At 32.1% G+C, this 25,352-nt stretch overlaps 2 protein-coding genes across 4 annotated transcripts in view; both read left to right on the top strand.

Moving 5' to 3' along the window:
- Window positions 1-21,287, top strand: part of LOC111512509 (gametogenetin-binding protein 2-like) — a 32,574-nt gene extending 11,287 nt beyond the window's left edge. For both annotated transcript variants that reach the window (XM_074175151.1, XM_074175150.1), the window contains exons 4-9: window positions 613-863; window positions 919-1,087; window positions 5,202-5,500; window positions 13,671-14,031; window positions 20,518-20,782; window positions 21,027-21,287. In XM_074175151.1, the coding sequence (XP_074031252.1) occupies window positions 613-863; window positions 919-1,087; window positions 5,202-5,500; window positions 13,671-14,031; window positions 20,518-20,782; window positions 21,027-21,218 (1,537 nt within the window). In that variant the 3' untranslated portion in view covers window positions 21,219-21,287. The remainder of the gene's footprint in view (window positions 1-612; window positions 864-918; window positions 1,088-5,201; window positions 5,501-13,670; window positions 14,032-20,517; window positions 20,783-21,026) is intronic.
- A 1,459-nt stretch (window positions 21,288-22,746) lies between these two features.
- Window positions 22,747-24,972, top strand: Psf2 (DNA replication complex GINS protein PSF2-like protein). 2 transcript variants are annotated; one of them, XM_023172041.2, is made up of 3 exons: window positions 22,747-23,197; window positions 24,522-24,792; window positions 24,843-24,972. In XM_023172041.2, exons 1-3 carry the CDS (start codon window positions 22,953-22,955, stop codon window positions 24,927-24,929), a joined length of 603 nt encoding a protein of 200 aa, XP_023027809.1. In that variant the 5' UTR covers window positions 22,747-22,952; the 3' UTR covers window positions 24,930-24,972. The 2 variants fall into 2 exon arrangements, with proteins under 2 accessions (XP_023027809.1, XP_023027810.1); XM_023172042.2 differs by having other exon boundaries at window positions 23,054-23,256.
- Window positions 24,973-25,352: the final 380 nt, after the last annotated feature.

Below are 25,352 nucleotides of genomic sequence, written 5' to 3'. Positions count from 1 at the left end.
CTCAGTTTTCTGTCTATTAGCAGATTCTTGATCGTATGCACTACATAATTTGGACAAGCCAATTCATGTCAAATACTGTCAAAAGCTTTATTGGTATCCAGAAAGATCGCTGCTGTTTTATTGTTGTCCAGCTTGGTTGTTTCAATGTTGTTCGTGAGAAGCGTAAAAGGATATATAGTAGATCTTCCTTGCCTAAATCCAAACTAGCAACGTGGGATTTTATCATTTAGCAGTTTGTATAAACGGTTTAGTAAAATTTTTTCAAAGTTTTTGTCAATTACAGGTAAGAGAGTAATCGAACAATAGCTGTCTTGTTTGACTTCGTCAAATCCGTTGACATCCGGCTTGAATACTGGCATAGGGAGCCCCTAGCCACCTAAATTCGTTTTTATACAGTGCAGCATAATGTATGCTATTTGTATTTTAGTTTCATAATTTAATTGCACATACACAGCCACATACTTTGACCAACAATTATCTCACTCGTTCTCGAGTGAGATAATTGTTGGTCAATATAGTGTACTACCCTCTTTTCACATTCGCTTTTGTTCAATATGTGAAATTAACTGACAATATTCAGTTGAAATTATTTAAATTTCAATTATTTTTCAGTATTCGACTTGCTAAACTGATAGAAAATCAGCCAAAACGGAACAAGAAAAGTGTCAGATGCCTTCTGCATTCTCTTGATTCTCAACGCACCAGACCATTGACACCTGTTTGGAGAGATGTCTGGGAATGCATGAAGCCGGATTGTAAGAAAGATGTTTGCATCATTGAGGCATCTACCCTTCATACTACTCTTGAAACTTATCTGCGAAAACATAGATTTTGCGGAGAATGCAGAACAAAAGTTTTGAAAGGTATTTGGGTTCTAACCATAAAATATTTTTGTATTGACTGAAATATATTTTTTAGCTTATACTCTACTTGTGGACGAACCAGAACCAACTAAAGAAAAGGGATATGTTTCGTCTTTATATGCGGGAATAAGGCGATGTTTGCCAGACAAGCACATTCATTTGCAAACCAAAACCGAATACATCACCAAGTTGATCAGTCGTGCGGAACCTGAGCTATTAGGAAGGTAAGACTTTTAAAAAAATTAGTTTACCCCGATAAATTACTATGTAAATTAGTATTTTTCACAGAGAAAATTGTTATATCTATCATCAACTTGCCACATTTATTAATTTTGCCTATAAGAGCTGACAAATTATACAGATACTTAACATTTCAGAGGCTAAAATCTGCCTTCATCTTCAAAATTGGAAAAAATCTAAGTATGTTAGCAGTTTTTTCTTCGCTAATGCACTTCATTTCTATAGTTCCTAGACAGATGTCAAAGGAATTTCTTGTGAATATATTGCACAATATAGTAGTTGAAACTTCAATCACCTAAGCATTCGTAAAAGGTAATTTTAATATTGAAGAAATACCGCCCAACCCATGTAATCACCAGTTCACTTCAACTATTCAAAGAATGTTTCGGTCGTCAATTACATGATTATCAAAACTTATAGGGGTGGTACAGTGAAAGACAATTTGTTTCCAAAAATATTTATTCAGGGTCAAATGTCAATAACTATCTGAAGGTTCCTCATCGAAAGTATTACCATTAGTTCGTTTCTTAAAAAATGAAGCTGCAGCTATTGTGTAATACTAAAAAGTGTAATGAGAAAGTTTTAAAAAAATATTTCTTTGTTATATATGTCTATTTCCGAAAACTTATTTACTTACAATATTTAATTACAATAAATAATTAAATTATTAATTTTTTTGTTACCCTGTTGAGAAATATAAAAAAATGAGAAATAAAACCACGTTTTTTTTTAAATCACTTTTATTTGTAATAGGTTACTGCAGTTTCGTCCTATAAGGATTTAAAAAAAGGGGGGGTTTATTGTCTAACAGGAGTAATCCTAATTACAAGTCAAATATAATGAAGTTTACAGCTATGAATAAGTATAAGTAAAATAGAATACGATAGTATATAAAATCACTAGACTAATAGAATAGTATATTATACATACACTGATACATACATATAATAATCAAAAAACCATATACTGTAGAATTCTAATTGAATTGGCAGTGTGCAGAGAGTTGAAACACAGTATTTTACCTTTATGGGATGTAATTAGATTATAATTAGGCTTACATGTAAATTAACTTGTTAGGAATTATATACTTGAAGCATCCAAATGGGATAACAAAAATGTCACATTCTGAATAGAAACTATTATAAATTTTACAGATATAAACTGGGGATTTTGGGATTCTTGGTATAGGGGAATAGAAGAAGATTTTGTTTCACTACTTCTCTCGGTATGTGAAAATCTATTTGAGATAACAAATCTGGGCAGTCTACCAGATTATGAATCAATTTATATATGAAGATACAAGCATAATATGTTCTTCTGTTCAAAGGATAAGAGGGCAAATTAATTTAGCAACACTCTATTATCAATTCCTTGGGATGGGTAAGCTCCATCCAGTTTGTAAACCATGTATTTCATAAAAATTCTTTTACAAGATTCGAGTTGATGTATATGCACATTGTATATAGGTGACCAGATTAGGCAGCCATATTCCAGACGAGATCGGACATATGCATTAAAAAGAATTATAAAACATTCTTGGTTTTGAAAGTCACTACACTTTCTTTTTGCAGAAGATATGATTTGTATATTGTTGTGTTCAAGGGTGTATTTCATAAATTTACATTTTTGAATATTCAGTGGAAACTTGTTTAGTATGAACAATATATCGAATTAACCTCCTTCGGCAGAGTAAGATAGTCCTCTGTTGATTCAACGGGTCTGAAAATCTTCAGGTCATCAGCAAAAAGTAATATGTTGAAATAATATTATTCATAAACAAAGAAAAACGAAGACGAGCTAGATTACTTCCATGAGGAGCACCACTAGAGTTGGAGTGATTTGTGTCCTTTGCATTCCATAAATAGAAAAAGACTGTAGTAAATTCAACAGTTGACCATTGAAACCAACAGAAAAAAGTTTATTTAGTAGAATTTGATGGTTCAATTTATTAAAGGCCTTTGAGAAGTCTGTATAGATTGTATCCACCTGTAGTTGTTTGTCTAATGCAGTGCTGACAATTTGAGTAAAATACATTAGATTCGTTATTGTTGAACGTTTGTTATTGATATAGAGTTATGCTATTTCTCACATTAGAAAAAATGTTGTTATACAGACACATCTCAAAGACCTTTGCAAAGTTGGACAGAATTATTATGGGTCGATAGTTCAGAATGTTATTTGGAGCCTCTGATTTCAATATTGGATATATTTTTGATACTTTCCATCTATTGGGCTTGTCTTTAAGGCCATGTTAAAAATTACTTGAAGTGGCTTTGCAAAAATGTGTGCACAGTTTTTCACTAGAAAGCTGTGAATTTTGTTTCAGTTTTTTGAGAGTTTGCAAAACTTTTTTTTCAGACAATGTATTTATTGTTATTGTGGAAAAATTTGTTTTTTTTTGAAAGTTTGGAATTATTAATATTACTATTACTAACAGAAGAAAACGTAAACACTTTCAAAGAATTCAGCAAATGCGTTCACTATTGAAGTTGGGTTTTCATTTAAAAATAAAACATCCAGAATTCTTGAAGTGCCTTTTTTACTATTCATATAGGACCAAAATGAGGAGGGATCAGTTCTGATCGAGTTTTCTGCTTTCTGTTTGTACTCCTTGCAGGCTTGTGATACCTGAGTTTTTATTGACTAATACAATGTAAGGACATTTTCAAACTAATTCAATAAGTTTATTATGTACGTTTGAAAATGTTTTTATAGGACGAAACTGCAGAAACGTTGGTTACAAATAAAAGTGATAAAAAACATAGAAAGTTTCATTTCTCATTTTTCATAATAATCTCCTACCATGTAGCAACGGCTAAATCCATCATTTTATCAAAAAAATATTCACCAACCAATTATTTAAACTTTAAAGGATGTTCAAATAAAAAAAATAATGATACATAGTTTTTAAAAATCAAGGATTTTTGTAATCATTCATGAGAACAAAATGTTAAAAACATGTTATATTAGTATATTATGCAACGATCATGTAATGATGGTTATTAAGACACGAGCATTAACCGGGATACGAAACGAGCCGAAGGCGAGTTTTGTATGGTATATGCGAGTGTATTAATAACCATTACATGAGAGTTGCATACGCTATTTTTTCTAAACCCGATAAATAATGAAAAACTATAAATATTATATTTGTATTGAACACATTTACAGTAATTAACTCATATTTTTTGAAAAAAACACAAACTTAATGGTATTATCATGGATATATGAAAACTATAAAAATTCTAATTATATTTATATTGAATATAACAACTGTAATTAATCTGATCTTTTAAAAATATTGGAGTCGATGGTATTCCTTCTATATCGCTGTTTTCAGACATTTTGATAATATAGGTAGATAATATGAAAACTGATTTTGACAAATAAAGCAATTAGTTAAGTAGGTTAGAATCTAGGACAAACAAAGGAACAGGATTCTTGATTGAAAAATTATGGGTTTCTATTGGTTGATAATCTGTATCGTTATGAAAAATCTGTATCATAATGGATATCATTATGAAACGGATTATGGTCATATAAGTGTATTGTTAGAGTACGGGTGTAGAAAAAATAGCTTTATCTGTTTGTTTATGAATGAGTTATTATTTGAACTTCAATTACTGTCACTGCAAGTTGGAAAAACTGTAGTAGTAGTAGTATTTATTCAGGTTACCCTAATTTACAAACGTTCGATAAAAATATAATACATAATGTGAGAGTAAGTAAAAAGTAGATAATTATAAATTAATAATATAATAATAATATATAGTAAGAAACTGTTTATTGTTGAATTTATATATTGATAGGTAAACACACGAAAATATTATGATAGGGTTCTGTTTGTGAAGATATTTCGAAAATCTAAACTGCGCCTTATGAATCTTTTGGGCAAAATGAACACTCATGACTCATGATACATCAGTTAGTTAATCTCCCTCCATAATAATGCTACAGGTGATTGTATTGTATTGTAGGCTAGGGCTTGGTATATTTTTTTTGGGCAGTTTCTATTACTGTTTGATTTCTCTCATTCAGTTTGTAATAAATTTTGACCAGTGGTGTTTCAAAATTGGTTATAATGAATAATGATTTCAGTCGACGGGAAAGACATGCTAAAACTTTGGAAATAGCCCAAGAAGAAGTGCTTACTTGTCTGGGCATCTGCATGTACGAGAGGTTGCATCGTATTTATATGCGAATGCGAGAAGAGGAATGTACATGCCAGGTGTTTGCTGCAGTTGCTGTTCATACTTTGAGTCGAAGCTTTGAGACTGCAGTGGAACGTATTAGAGGAGTATCCCAGTTGGAATTATTGTACGCAGAGTTTGCAAGGGAGGAACAACAAAAGCAGATCAGGAAGGAACAGAAAAAGATCAAACGCAAACGTAGAAAGGGTAATTTTTTTGATATCTTCAAACGTGTTTTTGAGATATATGAAATATGGTATGAAGTATGGATCTGTAGAATGAAAATAATGACTTTTCATCATTTATTTCAGTTATACGCTCAGTTATACATTTTAACCAAAGAAATGTTTCGAATATGAAATTTATAGGTTAGAAACACTTCATTTTGACATATCATTTTGAAAAATATATCTTAAAAGAGACGGATAATATTGCCCTTATTAATCCCTTGATCCTATCTATGGAATAAACTCTTGACATTTCCTAAAACTTTAATCGTACGACTAGATGAATTAACAGTTCAATGAATTGAAACGATATCAAAACCATCTTATTGGTGATTTAATACAAAAGGTAGATAGATAAATAGTTTATTTCAATATGTGTGATTGATGACTTGTTTACTTTTTGGAGTTTATGATAACTTAAATGAAATGAATAAAAACACTTTTGTTTAAATACCACTGGTAAATTTTATTCATAAGACCAGTTTCAGGTTTGACTCCATTATCAAGTATGAAACTGAAATCTGAATTTTTTAATATCGATTTTTTTAGAATTTTCAGGTGTGCTGTAAGGACAGGTATTTGAGACAGGATGCCAACTCAAAATACCACCCTGAAAATTCTAGGGGTTGTTAAACTCATAAATTCAAGAGAGGAGACCTACATAAATCAAGTTGCTTGTTTAGGGGTATATGTTTCTGGTTTTTAATTGATTTGTTAATTTCCATGGCCTCCAACATATACATTCTTCTCCCTTTATTACATATATGTAGGATTTTGAGGTTATCTTCATTCATCTTGTGGTTTGATTCTTGAAGATGTTCGTACATTGCAGATTTTTTGTCCAATCAGACGTGTTCACGCAGTCTTATTTCAAAATTTCTACCGGTTTGGCCTGTATATCCGCAGAGCATTCGCCACACTATATTTTATTTATTTATTTATTCACGGGTAACTCCCATTTAATATAAGTTATACAAATGTCAGATTGTTAACACAAATCTTATCTAATTTAATTATAAGTAATAACAATTTAAACAGTTATAGTAGAGAATTGAAATGAAGCGAGAATAAAAGTAAATGACAGATACTAGCAATTTAAGAAATAAAAAACGGAGTCTACCAAGGTTCGGTTTTGGGACCAGTTCTATACTTGATTTATGTGATTGATTTCAAAACTGAAGATGACTCTGAGATTACGCAATTTGCTGACGACACGTCATTAACGCTCCAAAACACAAATTACGAGGCTATAGTTAAAGAAATGAAAGTAGCAGAATCGAATGCTAATAGATGGCTGACAAATAATAAATTAAAATTGAATACAAATAAAACGCAACATTACTTTTTTACACACAAACAACTGCCTATAGACCAAAATGAATCGATTAAATTTCTTGGATTCCAAATGGATCCAAAGCTCTCTTGGGAAAAACATGTAGATTTTATTTGCAAAAAATTGGCAACAAGCATTTATATTATAAGAAGTTTAATGGGCATCTCGTCTATTGAAACCATTATCACTGCTTATCATTCACTTTTTATGTCCCATGTATCTTATGGTCTAGTACTCTGGGGGCACTCGCCTCATGCAAAAAGAGTGTTTGGACTGCAAAGAAAAGTTTTGCGAGTTATCTTCAAACTGTGTTATCAAGAAGACGTTAAAACAACATTTATTAATAATAAATTATTTACATTACCTTCTCTTTACGTCTATTCATGTATAAATTATGTAAAAAAATCCTCACTTATACCTGAATCAAAACGATTTTCATTCACATAACACCAGACAAGCACAACAGATTAAAATTGAATTCACAAGACTAAATCACTGCCGTTTTTCGAAAAATTATTATGGTCCTATTTTATTTAACAAACTACCAGAAGATATAAAAAACTTAAATACAGCCTCGTTTACAAATTATATGAAGAATATCTGCCTGGAAAACGCTTTTTATAGTATCGACGAATTTTTATCATTTGACTTCAACACCAACTAATATTTTGAATTTACAATATACGTAGACAGTGATATTTATATAGAAATTGTTCACATCTCATTTCCTTATTTGTTTATTTTTTATTTATTCATTTAGTGTTTTTATGATATTCTTATGATATATGATATTTGACAAAACTTTATAATACTATTGTATTTTTTTTTATGGCGAATAAAGGATATTCTATTCTATTCTATTCTAAGAATAAGTATATCTTAACTTATTTCTAAGAATATCCTCGGAAATATGAAAGAGATCGAATTTTGTATTATTCCCGTTTATGACTATTCTTGATAAAGGAGAATGCATTCCATAGTTACACCTATGGTAATCTATTGCAAAGGTTAGATTATTTCGTGTTTTTCTAGAGGGAACATGAAGATTTACTTGGGCAAGAAGAGTTGAGCAATTAATCCTAAAATTAAGCAATTAATGAAGGAATATAATATCTTTATGTTCTCTGCGTAAACTAAGTTTCGGTAAACCAGTTACAGACCGAATTTCTGAAAAAGAGTGATCACTGAGAGGTATAGACAACTTAAAGGCAATATATTTTATAAATTTGTTTTGTACTTTTTCTATAGTGTACTTATGAATTTCATAAGTTGGTGACCAAACACAGCTACAATATTCTGTAATCGATCTAACCAAAGCGAAATACAATAACTTGATAGAATTAATGTTGGTGAAGTCTTTTGTAGTCCTGCATACAAAGCCTAACATTTTCATTGCTTTGCTAGAGATCTGTTCATAATGCTGGTGAAAATCCATTTTGACATCCACCACTACACCAAGATCTCGTATGGATTTCACCGATTCTAATAGTTTGCCTGCTATAGTATACATATTGTTGTGATGAGTAAGTGATCTAGAAAAAGACATACTTTTGCATTTAGACACATTCACGTCCATATCATTGTCTACACACCATTCAGTAAAAGATGTAATGTCATTCTGAATATGTTCGTAGTCAACTGTGGATACAATGGTTTTGAATATTTTCAAGTCATCAGCAAACATTAATACTTCAGAATGACTAATTTTGGTTTTGATATCGTTGACAAAGATATTAAATAGGAATGGCCCTAAATGGCGTCCTTGTGGAACTCCTGAGCTAACCGAGATTTGTTGAGATGTAAATCCTTTAATTTTTACAACTTGTGTTCTGTTACATAGATAATTTGTGAGCCATTTCAATAAATTCCCAAAGAAACTGATTGCCTCCAATTTTGCACCGAGAATCCTGTGATTAACTGTGTCAAATGCTTTGGAAAAATCTGTGTATATCACATCCACTTGCTGTTTTTTCTCCAAAGCATTTAAGATATACTGAGAGTAGAGCAACAAATTAGTATTGGTCGATTTGCCCTGGCAAAAACAATGTTGCTCATCAATTATAACCTGATTCAGAGGGGTCTTTATATTATTGCATATGATGCTTTCCATCAATTTAGGTATAGCACTCAATATGCTAATGGGGCGAAAAAATTTTATGTTTGCTCTGTCTCCAGACTTATATATAGGCGTTATGTAACTCGATTTCCATACAAGAGGGACCTTACCTAGACTGAGTGAAGCTGTAAAAAGCAAAAATAGTGGTTTTGTCAGAGTAAATCTACAATTTTCAAATAACATTGTTGTAATACCGTCAGGTCCTGGACCTTTATATGGATCCAATTGAGATAATTCATTACAAATAATTTCCAAACTAATTGCACAACTATTCATTTCCACAGTCTTATCAGTGGTGAAGGTTGGAATTTCATCAACAGTATCAGGCTTGTACACAGATTGAAACTGTTGTGCGAATGCATTTGCAATATCATTACCATTGTCGTAGGTCAAATTATCACAATACATAGTCTCAGGTAAGCCATTATTTTTCCGTTTGGTATTCACAAAGTTCCAAAAATATTTAGTGTTAGATGCTATGTTATTTTCAACTGTTTTAATGTAATTTTCATAACCTACTTTGCAAGTTGATTTGCACTGAGCTCTAATATTGGAAAATATCAGATAGTCATCCCAACTTTTGCTAGTTTTGTATGCTTTGTGAGCTTTTTTCTTTTCCATAGTTAGCACCTTCAAATCAATGTCAAACCAACGGGGAAATCTTGGCTTTGAGAGGCGGACGGCAGGAACAAAATTATGTATCCCATTATACAAAATATCATAAAAACTTTCAGTAACTTGGTTAATGTCAGTTATGTTGCCAAGATATGAGTCCCAATCAATGCCAGCTAGATAGTAATTTAAGCCAACATAATTCGCATTTTTGAAGTCAAAAAGAAAATCTTCATATTCTAGCTCTTTAAAATCATTAGGATTTGATATTGTTATTGCTAGCGCTGGATGGTGGGTATCACATGGCAACAAACAGTCACTAGACCCTTCTACAATACAGTTATTAGGTTCGTTTCGTATTCTATATATACCTGATTTTTTCATTCTATCACGTTTGGGTTTTGCATTAAACAGGGTTCTACCTAAATTATTATTACTTGTGAAAGCTGTTAAAATTTTGTATTTAGAGAAATAATTTTGAATATTTTCTGAAAGGTTACCTGAGTAATTGATGCTACTGTACTGTATTGTGTTCTCGGCAGTTTGGCTATAATATACCCATAAGTGTTTTGTGAGTTTTACCTGATATTATCTTTTCTATTAGGGAAATTGGTATCAGTTGTTCAATACAATTTGCTTAATTATTTTTATTTCATCTTGGAAATTCTATTTCTGGTAAAGGGATTGCGAAAGCTCTGTGTATCATTGACCAAAAGGCGGATAACTTATGTGAGAGTGGACTGAAAGAGTCAAAGGGAATTGTACAGTCTGTGAACATGTTTTTTCAGTAGATATTGAATTGAAAACCATTATTAACTCTTGAAATATTCAAATCTAAGAAGTTAAGTTCCTTGTTTTGTTCGATTTCTACTGTGAACTTAATTTTGTTATGCAGACTATTGAGAAAGTTTAAAAACTTATTAATTTGTCTATTTGAACCATCAAAACCAACCAGTACGTCATCAACATATCTGAACCAAAACACATTATGTTTTTGCGAAAGAGGGGTATTAAGGATGCGAGTGTTTTCTAATGTGTCCATGAAAATGTTTGCCAGAATGGGACTTAATGGTGAGCCCATAGGGAGACCTGAGTCTCATGGACACATTAGAAAACACCTGCATCCTTAATACCTTCCTTTCGCAAAAACATATTTTGTTTTGGTTTAGCCATGTTGATGACGTACTGGTTGGTTTGGATGGTTCAAACAGACAAATTAATCAGTTTTTAAACTTTCTCGATAGTCGTCACAACAAAATTAAGTTCGCAGTAGAAATCGAACAAAACAAGGAACTTAACTTCTTAGATTTGAATATTTCAAGAGTTAATAATGTTTTTCAATTCAATATCTACCGAAAAAACACGTTCACAGACTGTACAATTCCCTTTGACTCTTTCAGTCCGCTCTCACATAAGTTATTCGCCTTTAGGTCAATGATACACAGAGCTTTCACAATCCCTTTACCGGAAAAGAATTTTCAAGATGAAATAAAAATAATTAAGCATATTCCAGTGAACAATCAAGTACCAATTTCCCTAATAGAACATATAATATCAGGTAAAACTCACAAAACACTTATGAGTAAATTATACCCAAACTGTCGGGAACACAATATAGTCAAGTATAGATAATATTTAAAAATGAAGGTTCCGAACTATCGCGCTATTTGTGTTCAGAGTCAAATTTCCAAAGCGTTCGAAGCTGCCTACTCTTTCCAGCTGATCTTCTACCTTGAACATTACAAAATCATCTCCAATAACCAAAACGGATTCAGGAAAGCTAAATCAACTTCAACGGCTATTGAACACACTCTGGATTTTATCTATGAACAGCTTAACAACAAGAAGAATGTACTAGGTATATTCTATGATTTAACTCGTGCATTTGATATGGTTAACCACAACTTACTCTTTCGTAAATTATACAGCATAGGAATTCGTGGTATACCACATGATTGGATAGTATCATATTTGACAAATCGTTCTCAAGTGACAGTATTAAATAATAGCAAATCTGACTGTAAGAGTGCTGAGTTAGGAGTGCCCCAGGGGTCTATATTGGGACCAACTCTTAATAATATTTTCAAATGACATCTACGATACTTGTACCACACACCAAATAGAATGATACCTTATGCTGATGACACAAATGTACTCTTAGCCCATAAAAACTTGGGAAGTCTGGTAAACTTGGGTAATTATGCATGTGATGAATACAGTAAATACTGTCGCGACAATGACCTTGTCTGCAATATATAGAAAACTATGTTTATCAACTTTTTACCCAAGAACGGTACCTCGAATCCAGATCTAATGAACAACATCAATATGTGTGGTGAAACTCTGGAATATTATCAGGTAGCTAGATTTTAAGGAATACCCCTGGATAAAAAGCTAACATGAGAGGCACATATCGACAGTTTATGTGTAAAAGTTGACAGAGCAAACTACGCAATTTGGAATCTGCGAGACACTGTCTCTACAGAAGTTATAAAACTCATGTATCATGGACTGGTACAATCAAGGATACGGTATGGATTGATCTTCTGGGGTAACTAACCGTGTTAGGAATCACACGTTAAAAGGTAAGACCTCGTTAATCCTGAGCTCGCACAAGTTTCGAATTCTGAGGGTTGTCGTTCGTAGGGGTGCGACAGCTGGTTAACGGAAAACAGATTTTATACAGATTTTTTTTTTAAACTCTGCATATACTGACCGCATTTTTAAGGTTCAGAAAAGAGTCGTTCGCTGTATGGACAAGTCTCGTCCACTGGACTCTTGTAAACCACTGTTTAAAAAATTCAACATCCTACCATTGCCGTGCCTATACATGTTACAGCTAGTGTTATTTATCTATGATAATAAACACCTATATCCAAAAAACTCTGATATACATAATTACGCTACTCGGGGTGAACATACTTTATACCACCCCTACTCTCGCTTGAGTGTGAGTCAAAATTCCCCAAAATGCTTGGGTATTAAATGTTTCAATAAAATAACAACTTTTGTAGGGATCAATAAAAGTAGAACTGTAATGAGGAATGAACTATATGATTTGTTGTTGGATAACTGCTTCTACAAGTATGGATGAATTTATTGCTTTTAGTGCTTAGATAAATGACTTAGTTTATTTTATACATGTAGTCTTCTCTTTTAAGTTTGCTCAAGATCAAACATTTGTGTTTTGCTTTTAGCGTTTTACTTTTGACTAGTCCAATAAGTTTTCTCATGTATTTAGTCTTGTAATAATGAATGTGTGAAAATTTTAGTGATGAATAAAACTATTTCTAAAAAGTATTTTTTCAGTAGCATCAATTACTCAGGTAAACTTTCAGAAAATATTCAAAATTATTTCACTAAATACAAAATTTCAACAGCTTTCACAAGTAATAATAATTTAGGTAGAACCCTGTTTAATGCAAAACGGGATAGAATGAAAAAATCAGGTATATATAGAATAAAGTGTGGCGAATGCTCTGCAGTATATACAGGCCAAACTGGTAGAAATTTTGAAATAAGACTGCTTGAACACGTCTGATTGGACAAAAAATCTGCTATGTACGAACATCTTCAAGAATAAAACCACAAGATAAATGAAGATAACCTCAAAATCATACATATATGTAATTAAGGGAGAAAAATAAATCTGTTGGAGGCCATGGAAATTACCAAATCAATTAAAAACCAGAAACATATACCCCTAAATGAGCAACATGATTTATGTAGGTCTCCTCTCTTGAATTTATGAGTTTAACAACCCCTAGAACTTTCAGGGTGGTATTTTAAGTTGGCATCCTGTCTCTCAAATACCTGTTTTTGCAGCAACCTGAAAATTCTAATAAAATCGATATTTCAAAATTCAGATTTCAGTTTTATACTTGATAATGGGGTCAAACCAGAAACCGGTCGTATAAATAAAATTTACAAGTGGTATTTAGACAAAAGTGTTTTTATTCATTTCATTTAAGTTTATTTCAAATAGGAAATCTGGGTCTCTATATTATTTCATTTTTATACTTCATTTTTTACTTCATTGTTTTCCAATCTTCTTAAAATATGCAAACAAACTAACCTTTATTTTCACAGGAAAGACAATTGATCAGGAAGGCAAAGAAAACTGCAATGATTGTGACCAAGATGATGACGAGGACAAGGAAGATGACAAAGATTGCTCTTGTTCCCAGGATCAGAACAATTCCTTGAGTTGTTTCAACTGTGACCAGTTGCAACCGAATGACAAGAGTAGACAGTGCAGTGGTAACGAATTTGATGATTATGACGATTATCATTCGAAACTCAGCGGGAAAAAAGGTAAACCAAGATGTACAAATGAGCTTTGGATAGATGACTGCAAATGTGATAATGACGTGAAAGACAAGAGAGGTGACTGCAAGTGTGATAATGACGTGAAGGACAAGAGAGGTATCACATGCAAATGCGACAAAGGGTGAGTTATCAGGAAATATCACTACATAGTATAAGACAAAGCCACTTCCCGCTTAGATTTTCAAAACTATGCAATGGATTTTGATGCAGGCTTTTTAAATAGATAGAGTGATTCAAGGGGAAGGTTCATACGAATATAATATGCATAATATAAGAGAAACACTGATAATTATCGAGGTTTCTAATGTGATGGCGTAAATAAACACATTTTTTTGCGCTTACATTGCAAACCCTGGCTGAACTCTACAAGATAGGTCAAAAAATGTACTACATTATTGTACACCTTGAAAAGATCTACAAAAAATTATGGTAAATTTCTATCTCTGAGGGATGACTCACAATAACCGTTTTTAAATAATGGCTCATTTATGAAGCGATTTTAAGCAATACAGCATTGATCCATATCCAATTGAGTACCTTAAATATATTATGCATTTAAAATAGATCAATATGGTCCGTCACAGCATATTATTGAAATGAATATTTTCGAAGATATTACAGATTTAAAAAGCAGGGACATAGCGATTGAGGCCGTACCGGCCGGAAGGCCGGCGGCGCCTGCCTATAAAGAGCGCGTTGAAGGCCGCGCTTCGCCCTATACCACTTTATGATTAGCAGTGATCGCATGCATTTATATGACTGAGAGAGAGAAAGAGAGAAAGAAATGCGTTTATTGTCCTAATAAAAAGTTTCTTTTGACAAACGTTTGCGAACTATGTTAAAATTGTATAAAAGTAGTACGTGAAATCTTATCTATATAAAATAGAATGTCAAACACATTGGTGCAGAGCAAATAAATGCTGTACAAATTAAAATTTTCCTATAATTCATAAAATGAGTGGTCATTGTAAAATTAATCCCAATCATAATAGGTTTTATCAATTAAAATGTTGCTTAATTTTTTTCTGAAAATAGTCAAAGAATTATTCTTTAGGTGCCTGGGAATTTTATTGCACATCTTTATTCCATTGTATATTGATGAATCCTTTACCATCATTGTTGTGGGCCGGGAAAGTCTTATTAAGTTAGCTTGAAGTGTATTATAGTGCGGCTCCTTTGTATCACCAAGAGCAAATATATTTTTGTGAATCGGACTTACTGTTCCAAGGATAAATAGAGAGATTATTATTAGGATTTGTTGTTCAATGAATAATGGTTTGCAGTGTTCTTGGAACTTTGCCTTGCACACACATCCGACCGCTTGTTTCTGTAAAACAAAAACAATCTCCAGCATGCATGTATATTTAGTATCAGCATTGCACCCGTGCGGAGCCAGGGCGGTTCGCTAGTTATATATTTAAAACAAAGTCACCCAGCACATTCGTTTCTGTCTGAACGCGATAAACTCAGGAAGATTTATGTGTATATTTTTTTATGTTTTGTGTAAATCACACGTTAAAAGGTAAGACCTCGTTAGTCCTTAGCTCGCACAAGTTTCGACTTCTGAGGGTTGTAGGGGTGCAATAGGTGTTTAACGAAAAAAAAAATTTTAAACAATTTTAAACATGTTTTAAATTGATTCTTCGAAAACACTGCCAAACCAGTTTGAGATATAACAAAAATTGACAACATATTGTTATCGACAACATATGACAACAATTGATAACATACTGTTTTTTTATAGGATTACAAGGTAGATAGATATATGTTACATATTACCTTTTTTTTTTAAACTAATCTCTCCTAAAAATTATATCCCTCTCAATTCAAACAAGATAATGGTTATTATGTATGTATTGTAATATTTAAAAAAATATTGTTAATGACTTTTTGAGTATTTATCACATGTAAATGCAATATACTTTGTTTTTATTGTTTCCTAACAATGTTCAGTTTTGTTAAAAAACCCTGAACAAATGGATTGAAGGTTGTTTCGAAAATGTCAAATCAATCACCATCAAAAATCATGTCACAAATATGGTTCTGAATTGTTTTCAAATCATTTATACATTGACATGCGATTAAAATTGAAGTCTGTAACGTTGAATTTTATAGGGAAATATACAGGGTGTAACTGAATAAGTGTAAAACATTTAAGGAGGTGATTCCTCATCGAAAAAAAGATAGTATCTTTCATATAAAGAAATTTCATTGGAGCATCCCTTGTTAAGATACAGCCCCTTAAAGGGAGTACATAAAATTTGTATAACAATTTTTTTCACAAGCACTAAAAAAAGTTACCATATTGAAATTAACCTGACGTTTTGTACTACCAAAAAGACACTTAGCCAGTAATTTATTTGGTTTACCCCATGGTTGTAAGGGGTGGAAAACGCAACCCCTAAAATTTATTTCCAATGTAACTTTTTGTCTTATTATTTGTTTACCATTTAAAAATTTATTTCCGATAGCCTGTTTCATTCTAAACAAAAAATGTCTCTTGGGTTTTTTGCCCAAAATAAACCAGTTTGCAGCAACAAATTATTTTACCAACGACTACAGAGATACATTATCATAAATGTGAACTGGATTTATTATTTTATAGTTAGTACCTGCATTAAACGATTAAAGGGTAATAAACAAAACTAATTTATTAATAACAAAACACACAACATGTAGAAATCATAGTAAATGTTCAATATGTCTACCTTCAGACATTACACATGCGTCTAGACGTCGGCGCATTGAGCCGTTGAGGATACATTTCAGCATATCTTCTAGAAGTTTCTAACCTATTCCCCTGCGACAGACCGTGTATGCCATTTCAATAACAAGTGAATTATTAAAGTAACAAATTAAGAACAGAACAACAACACACAATTAGTATTAATTCAATTTCGAAAATTCACAAACTGACAGCGTCATACCAATTTAATTGTCACTATCGCTAATAGCGACCTACTAGATAGATTAGTTTCGTATTTTCGCATTTATGGCGATGTATCTCTGTAGTTGTTCGTAATATAATTTTTTGCTGCGAACTGGTTTATTTTGGGCAAAAAACCCAAGAGACATTTTTTGTTTAGAATGAAACAGACTATCGGAAATGAAATTTTTTGATGGTAAACAAATAATAAGACAAAAAGGTACATTGGAAATAAATTTTAGGGGTTGCGTTTTCCACCCCTTACAACCATGGGGTAAACCAAATAAATTTCTGGCTAAGTGTCTTTTTGGTAGTACAAAACGTCAGGCTAATTTCAATATTGTAACTTTTTTAGTGCTTGTGAAAAACATTGTTATACAAATTTTATGTACCACCTTTAAGGGGCTGTATCTTAACAAGGGATGCTGCAATGAAATTTCTTTATATGAAAGATCCTATCTTTTTTTTCGATGAGGAATCACCTCCTTAAATGTTTTACACTTATTTAGTTACCCCCTGTATATGCCGACATTGGAGTTAATGGCATAATTTTCGTATTATGAAAAAATTAGTATTTGTTAATTTCTTGATGCTTCTAATTCGTTTCATGTATCATATTTTTGTTTACTATTATGATTAATTGAGTACTGAAACAATTAGTTTTGGTCCAATTATTATTAAGGTACTTGTCTCCAAGAACATTTTAGAGGGAGTGACTTCGTCGAAAACTAACGAGAAGGTCGAAGCTTGGGAGCAAATTACGCTCTGCAAATTTCCCGTTATCCTTATTTTGCATCTGAAGTTTTTCAAATACAGCAACGACCGTTGCACGAAGATTATCAAGGCTTTTGATTTTGAATTCGACTTGAAGTTTGATTCGATTTTGATATCGTCGGAAACACAGTCTGCAATAGAGAGACAATACAAGCTATTCGCCGTCGTTTACCACGAAGACAAAAATGCCAGCATTGGACACTACGTGACCGATGCCTTCCACGTCGGCTACAATTGCTAGATTAGGCACGACGATTAATCGGTCAAGACCATGCAAAAGACGTAGTGAAACCCCAGGGAACGCGAGTTCCTTATTTATTGTTCTACAGGAAAGCGATATGTCCTATCTAAATAAGGTTGCTACTTTTACGTAGAGTTCAGCGTCTGGAATCTTACAGAATTTCTCTTTTTAGTTTTTATTGAATTTGATATTTTTTATGGTTTTAATGAATTATTTTATTCTTTCGTTAGTGATAGTTATTGTTCAATTTTTAACCCCAAGTTGAAATATAATTTGTTTTATTATTAAAAAAAAATTATCATTTATATGTGACAAATAATTGAACACAAAGTAGGACAGATGTAGAATTGTTCACTAAGTCAGTTGATAATTGTGTAACAGAAAATTTTAACATGCATAGCTTTCTATAAGAAATTAACAAGTAAATGGATTATATTCAGAATGTACTCGAAGTAAATGAAATATTGCATTTGTATGTATTCCCAAAGATTTATCCAGTTCCTCGTATCTGAATATTAAAACCTTCGAAAAAGAAGTATTTTGGCTTTCTACTTCTCTATCTTCATACAAAAATATGTGGAAAACAGTTTGAAAATAAGTATAAATGCCAAGTAAAACATTTAAAAAAAAACAAAAAAATGTTGACAGACTTTTCAATTCGCCTGATATCATGAGAGAGAGCTGAAAAATTATTAAAGGGGAAAATTGTACTAAGCAGATAAATACAGTCCATATTGTTGATGATCAAGAGAAAATTACCTATTAAATTGATTAATCCTTCCTTTCTTTGGAAGATTCTCTCATCCATTTTTTTGTATCAGATGGAGTAGTAGAAAGCCAAAAACTTTCTTTCCCAAAAAATTACCTATCTAATGATAAAAAGTAACTTTATCAATGACTTATCATAGATCCTTCTCACAATTTCAACAAACCTAATGATGATGATAGAAAAATTATCAGATTCCACAAAAGCTTTTTTCCTAACACCAGTGACACCATAGAAGTAATCTCCATTATAAATAAGACAACAGTTAAACGGTCTGCTGGCATAGCTGACATAAATGGGAAAATTCCGAAATCTGTCTGTACTCCTGTAGCAGAAATCATATAATATTTATTAAATGAATCTTTCACATCTAGAACTTTTCCAGATGGTAAGGAATCAAAATGTATACCTGTATTTGAAAATAATAAATATAATTTTGAAACCGACTGTTGTATGTATAATTTTTCTTGTTTGTTTTGCGACTAGACCTACACTATCCTAATAATTTATTTGTAGGTAACCTTTTTTATTAGTCTGAAAAGTTTTATACGTGTGTGTATGTATAATGCCTTGTATAATCTTTGATTGATGAATAAATTAATTAAATCCCAATTGATTTCTACATTAACCAATACAGAGGATGTGTAGTTCATATAAAGAAGAAACTTTCAGACACAAACTGAATAAAAAGCTTTCTCGAAACAAAAAACATGAAAGAAAAAATACTTTTGAAACAACTGCTTTTGTATGAAAAATGAATTATACAAAAACACTTTTTCCTATTCAGTTTGTATTTCAAATTGAATCAGATATCATTCATAGGATTGCTACATAATATAGTATATGAACGAGGTAAAATTTTACTTACATGGAACACTGTCAGTACCAATCTGGATAACATTATAAGATGGAGCACTAAATTTATTCATAAAATTTTGAATTCATGTCACAATTGAGTTGAATCTACTTATGTGATCGATGACAGTACGTAATGACAATCATTCGCCTATTTGATTTAATCCCAGCCATAGGAATCTTGTTTAAATTAAAAGGGACATATTTTTATGAGAGATACATTTTTGGGAAAGGTTTTGGCCTTCCACTTCTCCATCTTTATGTAAAAGTATGTGGAACTCTTCCAAAGAAAGGAAGAAAGCAATTAATTTAAAAATGAACCATATGCAAAGATGTGTAGTTCAGGCTTGTTATAGATAGTAGAAATAAAACTGACCTGCTTTACAGTTGCATACACCATTTACCTACTTTATTTGTTTTATACATATATTATGTGATTTAACTCTGATAACTACTAGGGCTTCCACTTTCGATCTATCATTATCTTTCTAGAAACGGATTATTTTCGTCAACTATACTTGCTAGAGAAATTTTGAGGGAAATTTTGTCAAATCAACCTGTCTAATTAATTTTTTTTCAATATCAGTAGAAAGTGACACTTTGACAATTCTTTGTTTTTTTCGAGTAATGCACTGTCACCTTGTGACATTGGTCCCTTCGAGTTTCGCAGTTGTCTTCTCAAAATTAGCCTTATTTTTAAATTTCATGGACCGATGTCGAAGATTTGAAATACGTCATTTGTTGACTGAATTCGATGTAGTAGGTCTTCTTTGATATCAGATTGTTGCCATTCTGCCACTTCCCATACCATTGGTAACCAAGTACGATCTATTTCCAAAGAACTGTGTGATATACATTTCCCAACAGATATAAGAGTAAGGAATGAACTATGGATGATGGAAAGCTACTGTTGTGGTTTGAAACGTTTTTTTTTGTGTCTTTGAGAACGCTTCCATCTTCTTATCACTTTTGGTTTAATGTTACTTTATCGGCAACATATTGTCTACAATCTTACAAACAACTATTCTATTGTTTTTCATTTCAGGCCTCTTACCTATTATGGAGACTTCAACCCAAAAAAAGAGACTGGCTCTAACAGTGACCATTCCCACGATTGTGGCTATTCTTCAGAGAACAACAATGGGTGTTGCGAAACTGGATCTCTTATCTCCAGCCTGTCTAGCTCACCAGAAGGCTCAGAATTAGCTTGTTCAGATACTTGTTGCCAACTCGACTCTGATTATATTTCTCACTGTAGATTGTCTTATGGGGGAAATGGACAACAACTTAGTTTACAGGAAATGCTGGAGGTATGATATTTTTATATTGTATTGATTCATTCTATATTTGTTTATAAATTCGGAAACAACATTGCATACAAATTTAATAACATTATTCTATGAACTTGTATTATGCAAAATTTCTGTTTAGGAGTTCTTCAAAACAAATTACGTCATTATTTTATTCATATCATTTTGCTTGTCAGTGGGCAAAATATTGTTTTAAATTCACATGTGTATTCTATGACTGCTCCTAATGATGTTTTTTGTACAGGGCCACAGTGACGATGACGACGAAGAATGTTATATAACCCCAGAAGAAGTTAGAGAATTCAAAAATAATAGTAGGCAGGTATATGAAAAACGTCAAGAGTTAAGAGAGACCCTGCAGAAGAGGTTTGCTCAGTTTTGTGTTGATGGTCCTGTGCCACGAATACTCTTACAAACCAATTATGCTTCTAATTGATTTTTTAGAGTCTACACGATTTTCCATGATTTTTTAATGTTCAGTTTTAAAATTATACCTAAAAAGTTGTTTCTGTTTCCATTATTTTGTTTTTCTCCGTATTTGCACAAAAAAAGAAAATTTATTTTCAATGAAGCAGCCAATAAAAGAATATAATAGTCTTCGAAAAATGGGGAACTGCTACTATACAGTTACAATATTTACTGATGTATTTGTTGCATTCCATAATGGGTTATTATTGTTAACAAAAAATAGGTTGTTTTGTATAGGTATCTGATGCACATGTATCGCATCAGACCATCTATGTCAGTAATAAAATCTATAAATGAATAAACTTTGTTTAATTTGCTTATTTTCTCTCTTTTTATCTACGTTTTTACTTTTCTGAATCAATTTTTCATGCTGCTTGAAGCCTCCCTGCATGTCTATTTCTTTCAAGTCTCCAGAAAACCCTGCAGTGACAATCCTCAAGGGTTTTGTGACTTGCCGCCAGGGTTTCAATCTGCCTACTCCCAAGAGTCGACTGTGGGTCCACAGGCTCTGGTTTGCTATTTATTTTCCTGAACGACTGTACAAGTGTACAAGGTTGGGGTTAGTAGTGGAAACGGAGGTGTAATTTGCAGAAGCGAGGTGTGCATATTGTGTGGTGTATGGCGTGACAATAATGGTCTACATAAATGTGGCAGTTGTAAGTTCTGGAGCAGGTGGAATATGGTATTTCGTATACACCCTATGTCTCATTGATTATCGTGTCCTTAGGAGTTCATTGAAAAGTGGAACATTGATTGTTGGCTGTGTATACTATTTTTATATCGTGCCTCTACAGAATTTGGTTCACTTTATCGGTAACTCCATGAATATAAGGAAAAAAAGCATCATTCGGGAGGTCCGTGGGTTCATCGGGTTGTTTGGGATGATGGGAACGGGTTTGCTGAAATTGGATGAATCTTTGGATTTGGAATGCAGCACATTAGTTCGTACTGTTTCTTGGATCTAGACGGACTCTTAAGTGATGAAAACGAAACGATGAGGCTATTGCTCTGAACGACCTAATCTATTGATGAATTATTGCTTTTATTTTTGAGATTTACTGAAAAGTAACACCATGTGAACGATAATAATACGTCATTGATTGGTGTCAAAATTGAAAAAATGGCCAACGACTTCTGTTTGTAAAGAGCTATTTTCGATATACTGGGTGCTATTATCATTTTAGCAAGAGTTGTCGATTGAATGCAAATGTTAATTGTTTTGTCGTCCTGTTCCACCCGTGAAAAAAAGATGCTAAATAAAACTATTGGTTCCATCACCTGTTTCATTGATAGCACATTTGAATTATTTTGTTGTCTCGACTGTTCATGTATAAATCATGTTTCAGTTCAAATTTACCGCTATTTCACTTCAATAGCGTCACTAAAATGGCGCCACAAATTTTTGACATTTTACAACCCCTCTTATGTAGGGAACAACTTTGGGAGCAATTATCAAAGGAATAGAGAAGTTCACATACGTTCATTGGGACTAATTCAGATGGTAAAAAACAAAGTCCTCTCAAATTATTGTGGCGGTTGTGATTTTTGTTATTCACGTTTGCGAAAAATGTTTATATTTAAAGAAAAAACAAAGAAGAAGAATTCTATGTAACCTAAAATTCAATTAGGTTAGGTACCATTTTTTAAAATTAAACGGAAAAAAACGATAGAACCTTCAAAACTCCAAATCAACTAAAAGATCATGGACCCAGACGAAGTAGAATTTTTAGGAGAAAAACAGTACATATCGATTATCCCAACATTTAACAGTGGTGTCCTTCACTTGATATCTGGAGATGTAGGCCCATTTCGAGCCAGTTTACCTGTAAGGGTGCCTCTTTGGATGGCCATAGACTTGAAACGTCAACAAAAATGTAAAATTCAACCTTTAGACTGGATGGATGTGGATCATTTGGAAAACATCAAGGAAAATGAAAAAACCTCCAAGTATAAAAAATATAATATATGGCTGATATCTTGAAAATTCTAATTCATGTAAATGGAAGGTAAGGTAACTACACCATATAGTGCAAGTTATTATTAACTTTTCTTTCAATTCTATCGGTCCTCCGCTTTAAGTAATATCCATAATGAAATGATAAATACATTTTTGCCAATGTTAAATAGACATTTCACAAAAAAATTGTCAATAGAAAGAAATCATTGAAATTCTGAACTTGCCTCATATAACATAGTTGCGTTAGTGATTACGATTAGATTGTGTCATGAAAATCACTCATTAAATTTTAAAATTATGAATACTCTGAACCGTTATGTGATGAAAATAAATAACACTTTTCATGATAATAATTGTAGAATTTTCACAATAAATTTTATTTGACACGTGTTTCACTAGACGGACTGATGGCATCAAAGTTCAACTCTAAAACAATAATGAAAAATCTCCACTAATTGCCAAGTTTTATCCTTAAAAAAACACTGGTACTGGTGAAATAAACATTATTTTTGTTACTTGAATTATTTTATCACAAGAGACGGTAGTAGACCTCACTGATATCATTCACCTGCAGTAGTTTTATGACAATTGTTAACCTAGCGCTCCTTCAAGCTAAAACTTTTAAAAAAGCTTCAAAAAATTTTGGATAATATATTGAAAAGGAATACCCAGATTTGTTCAAAACAACATTAAAAATTTTGATACAATTTTCTTCATCTTACACCTGTGAACAGGGATTTTCCATAATGGTGAATTTGAAAACAAAATCAAGAAATCGTTTGACATTGTTAAATGACATTGAAAAATTGATTATTCCCAAACAAGTCCATGTTTCTCATTAATAGAATACAAAAAACACTTTTTTATTAAAAAACTGCAGCAATAACTAATTTTCTTTACTTTTCCTCAATATTTCGCAACTCCCAAGGGGGTCGGTCTAATTGATGAAGCTACTATGTAGCGAAATGCGTCATAAATAAAATTTATTGTGAAAATTCTATAATTATCATGAATGGTAATGCAACTTCAACAAGCCAAGCACTGATTGTTCGTCTCTCATTTCAGGTTCCAATACACAAAATGTATTGAAGGGAACTCCTCCCTATTCATCATCACAAATTTGAAAAGTTAAATTTTTGAAAAACTGTAATTTTCTTTATCAGTTTCAAATGTATATTACTGTTTGCTTTTGTCTTGTTTGCAAATATTTTTGTGTTACCTTACTTTTCATTCACCTGAGCTACACTCAAAACTCTTGATTTTTGATTTCATCCTAGGTTTGAAACATCTGAATCAAATTTCTTATTTTTTTAGACTTTTTACAAAAATGCCTAGTGAGCACTATATGATTGAAGCAAAATTATTATTAGGCTGTGCCTCAGATGATGTACCAAGGGCAGACGAAATCAGAACTATTATAAAAGATATTTGGGATATAAGAATGTCCAAAATAAGATCATCAGTGAATAAGCTGATAAAAGATGCAGAGTCCTATGCTGATGTTACAAATTTAACCATTTTAGAAATCAATTCAATCAAGCCAATATTTCCACATGTTTTAGACCAAATTCATCGAATAAAAGCGGTAAGTTCCATGTAGAAGATATGAACCTTTGATCAATAATTTCCTTTCAGACTCGCAAACCTCCAGGAACTCAGAGTCAGAATACTACAATTTTGTCAACGTCAGCACCTTCAACGTCATTCCCCATTTCAAAATAATTTTAAATGAACTTTCAATAAATTATCTTCCTTTCAATAATAATTGGTTTTATTAATTTGAATAGATAAGTTTTTGGTACACACAATATTAAAACGATAGGAGTTACAGGTAAGATTTTTTGTTTTCCCGAGTAGCTCTAATCATTTTTTATATACATGGCAGCTCTTCAATCCCTACTGTTATAAAAAAAATTATACCTACTAATTCCAAAACAAAGTCATACAAGAACGGAGGTTCAAGAAGGTAGTTTCTGTATGAGGAGAATAGGTTTTTGTTAGAAGAGTATACAATCATTTTGAAGAAATTCTGGATGGTAGTAGTTAAACCTTTTTTTCTTCATAATCAGTCTGTTAGTCCGGGTTGGGAAATAATTATTAATCTTATGGAAATTTGAATGAATAGTGGGCTTTTGTTAATTAGTA

This window comes from Leptinotarsa decemlineata, unplaced genomic scaffold (assembly GCF_025532065.1).
Source record: "Leptinotarsa decemlineata unplaced genomic scaffold, Ldec_3_MD MMD2_tig00000882_RagTag_RagTag, whole genome shotgun sequence".
Lineage (NCBI taxonomy): Eukaryota > Metazoa > Arthropoda > Insecta > Coleoptera > Chrysomelidae > Leptinotarsa > Leptinotarsa decemlineata.
The sequence above is the reverse complement of the archived record's forward strand: the minus strand, read 5'-3'. Positions and strand labels throughout refer to the sequence as shown.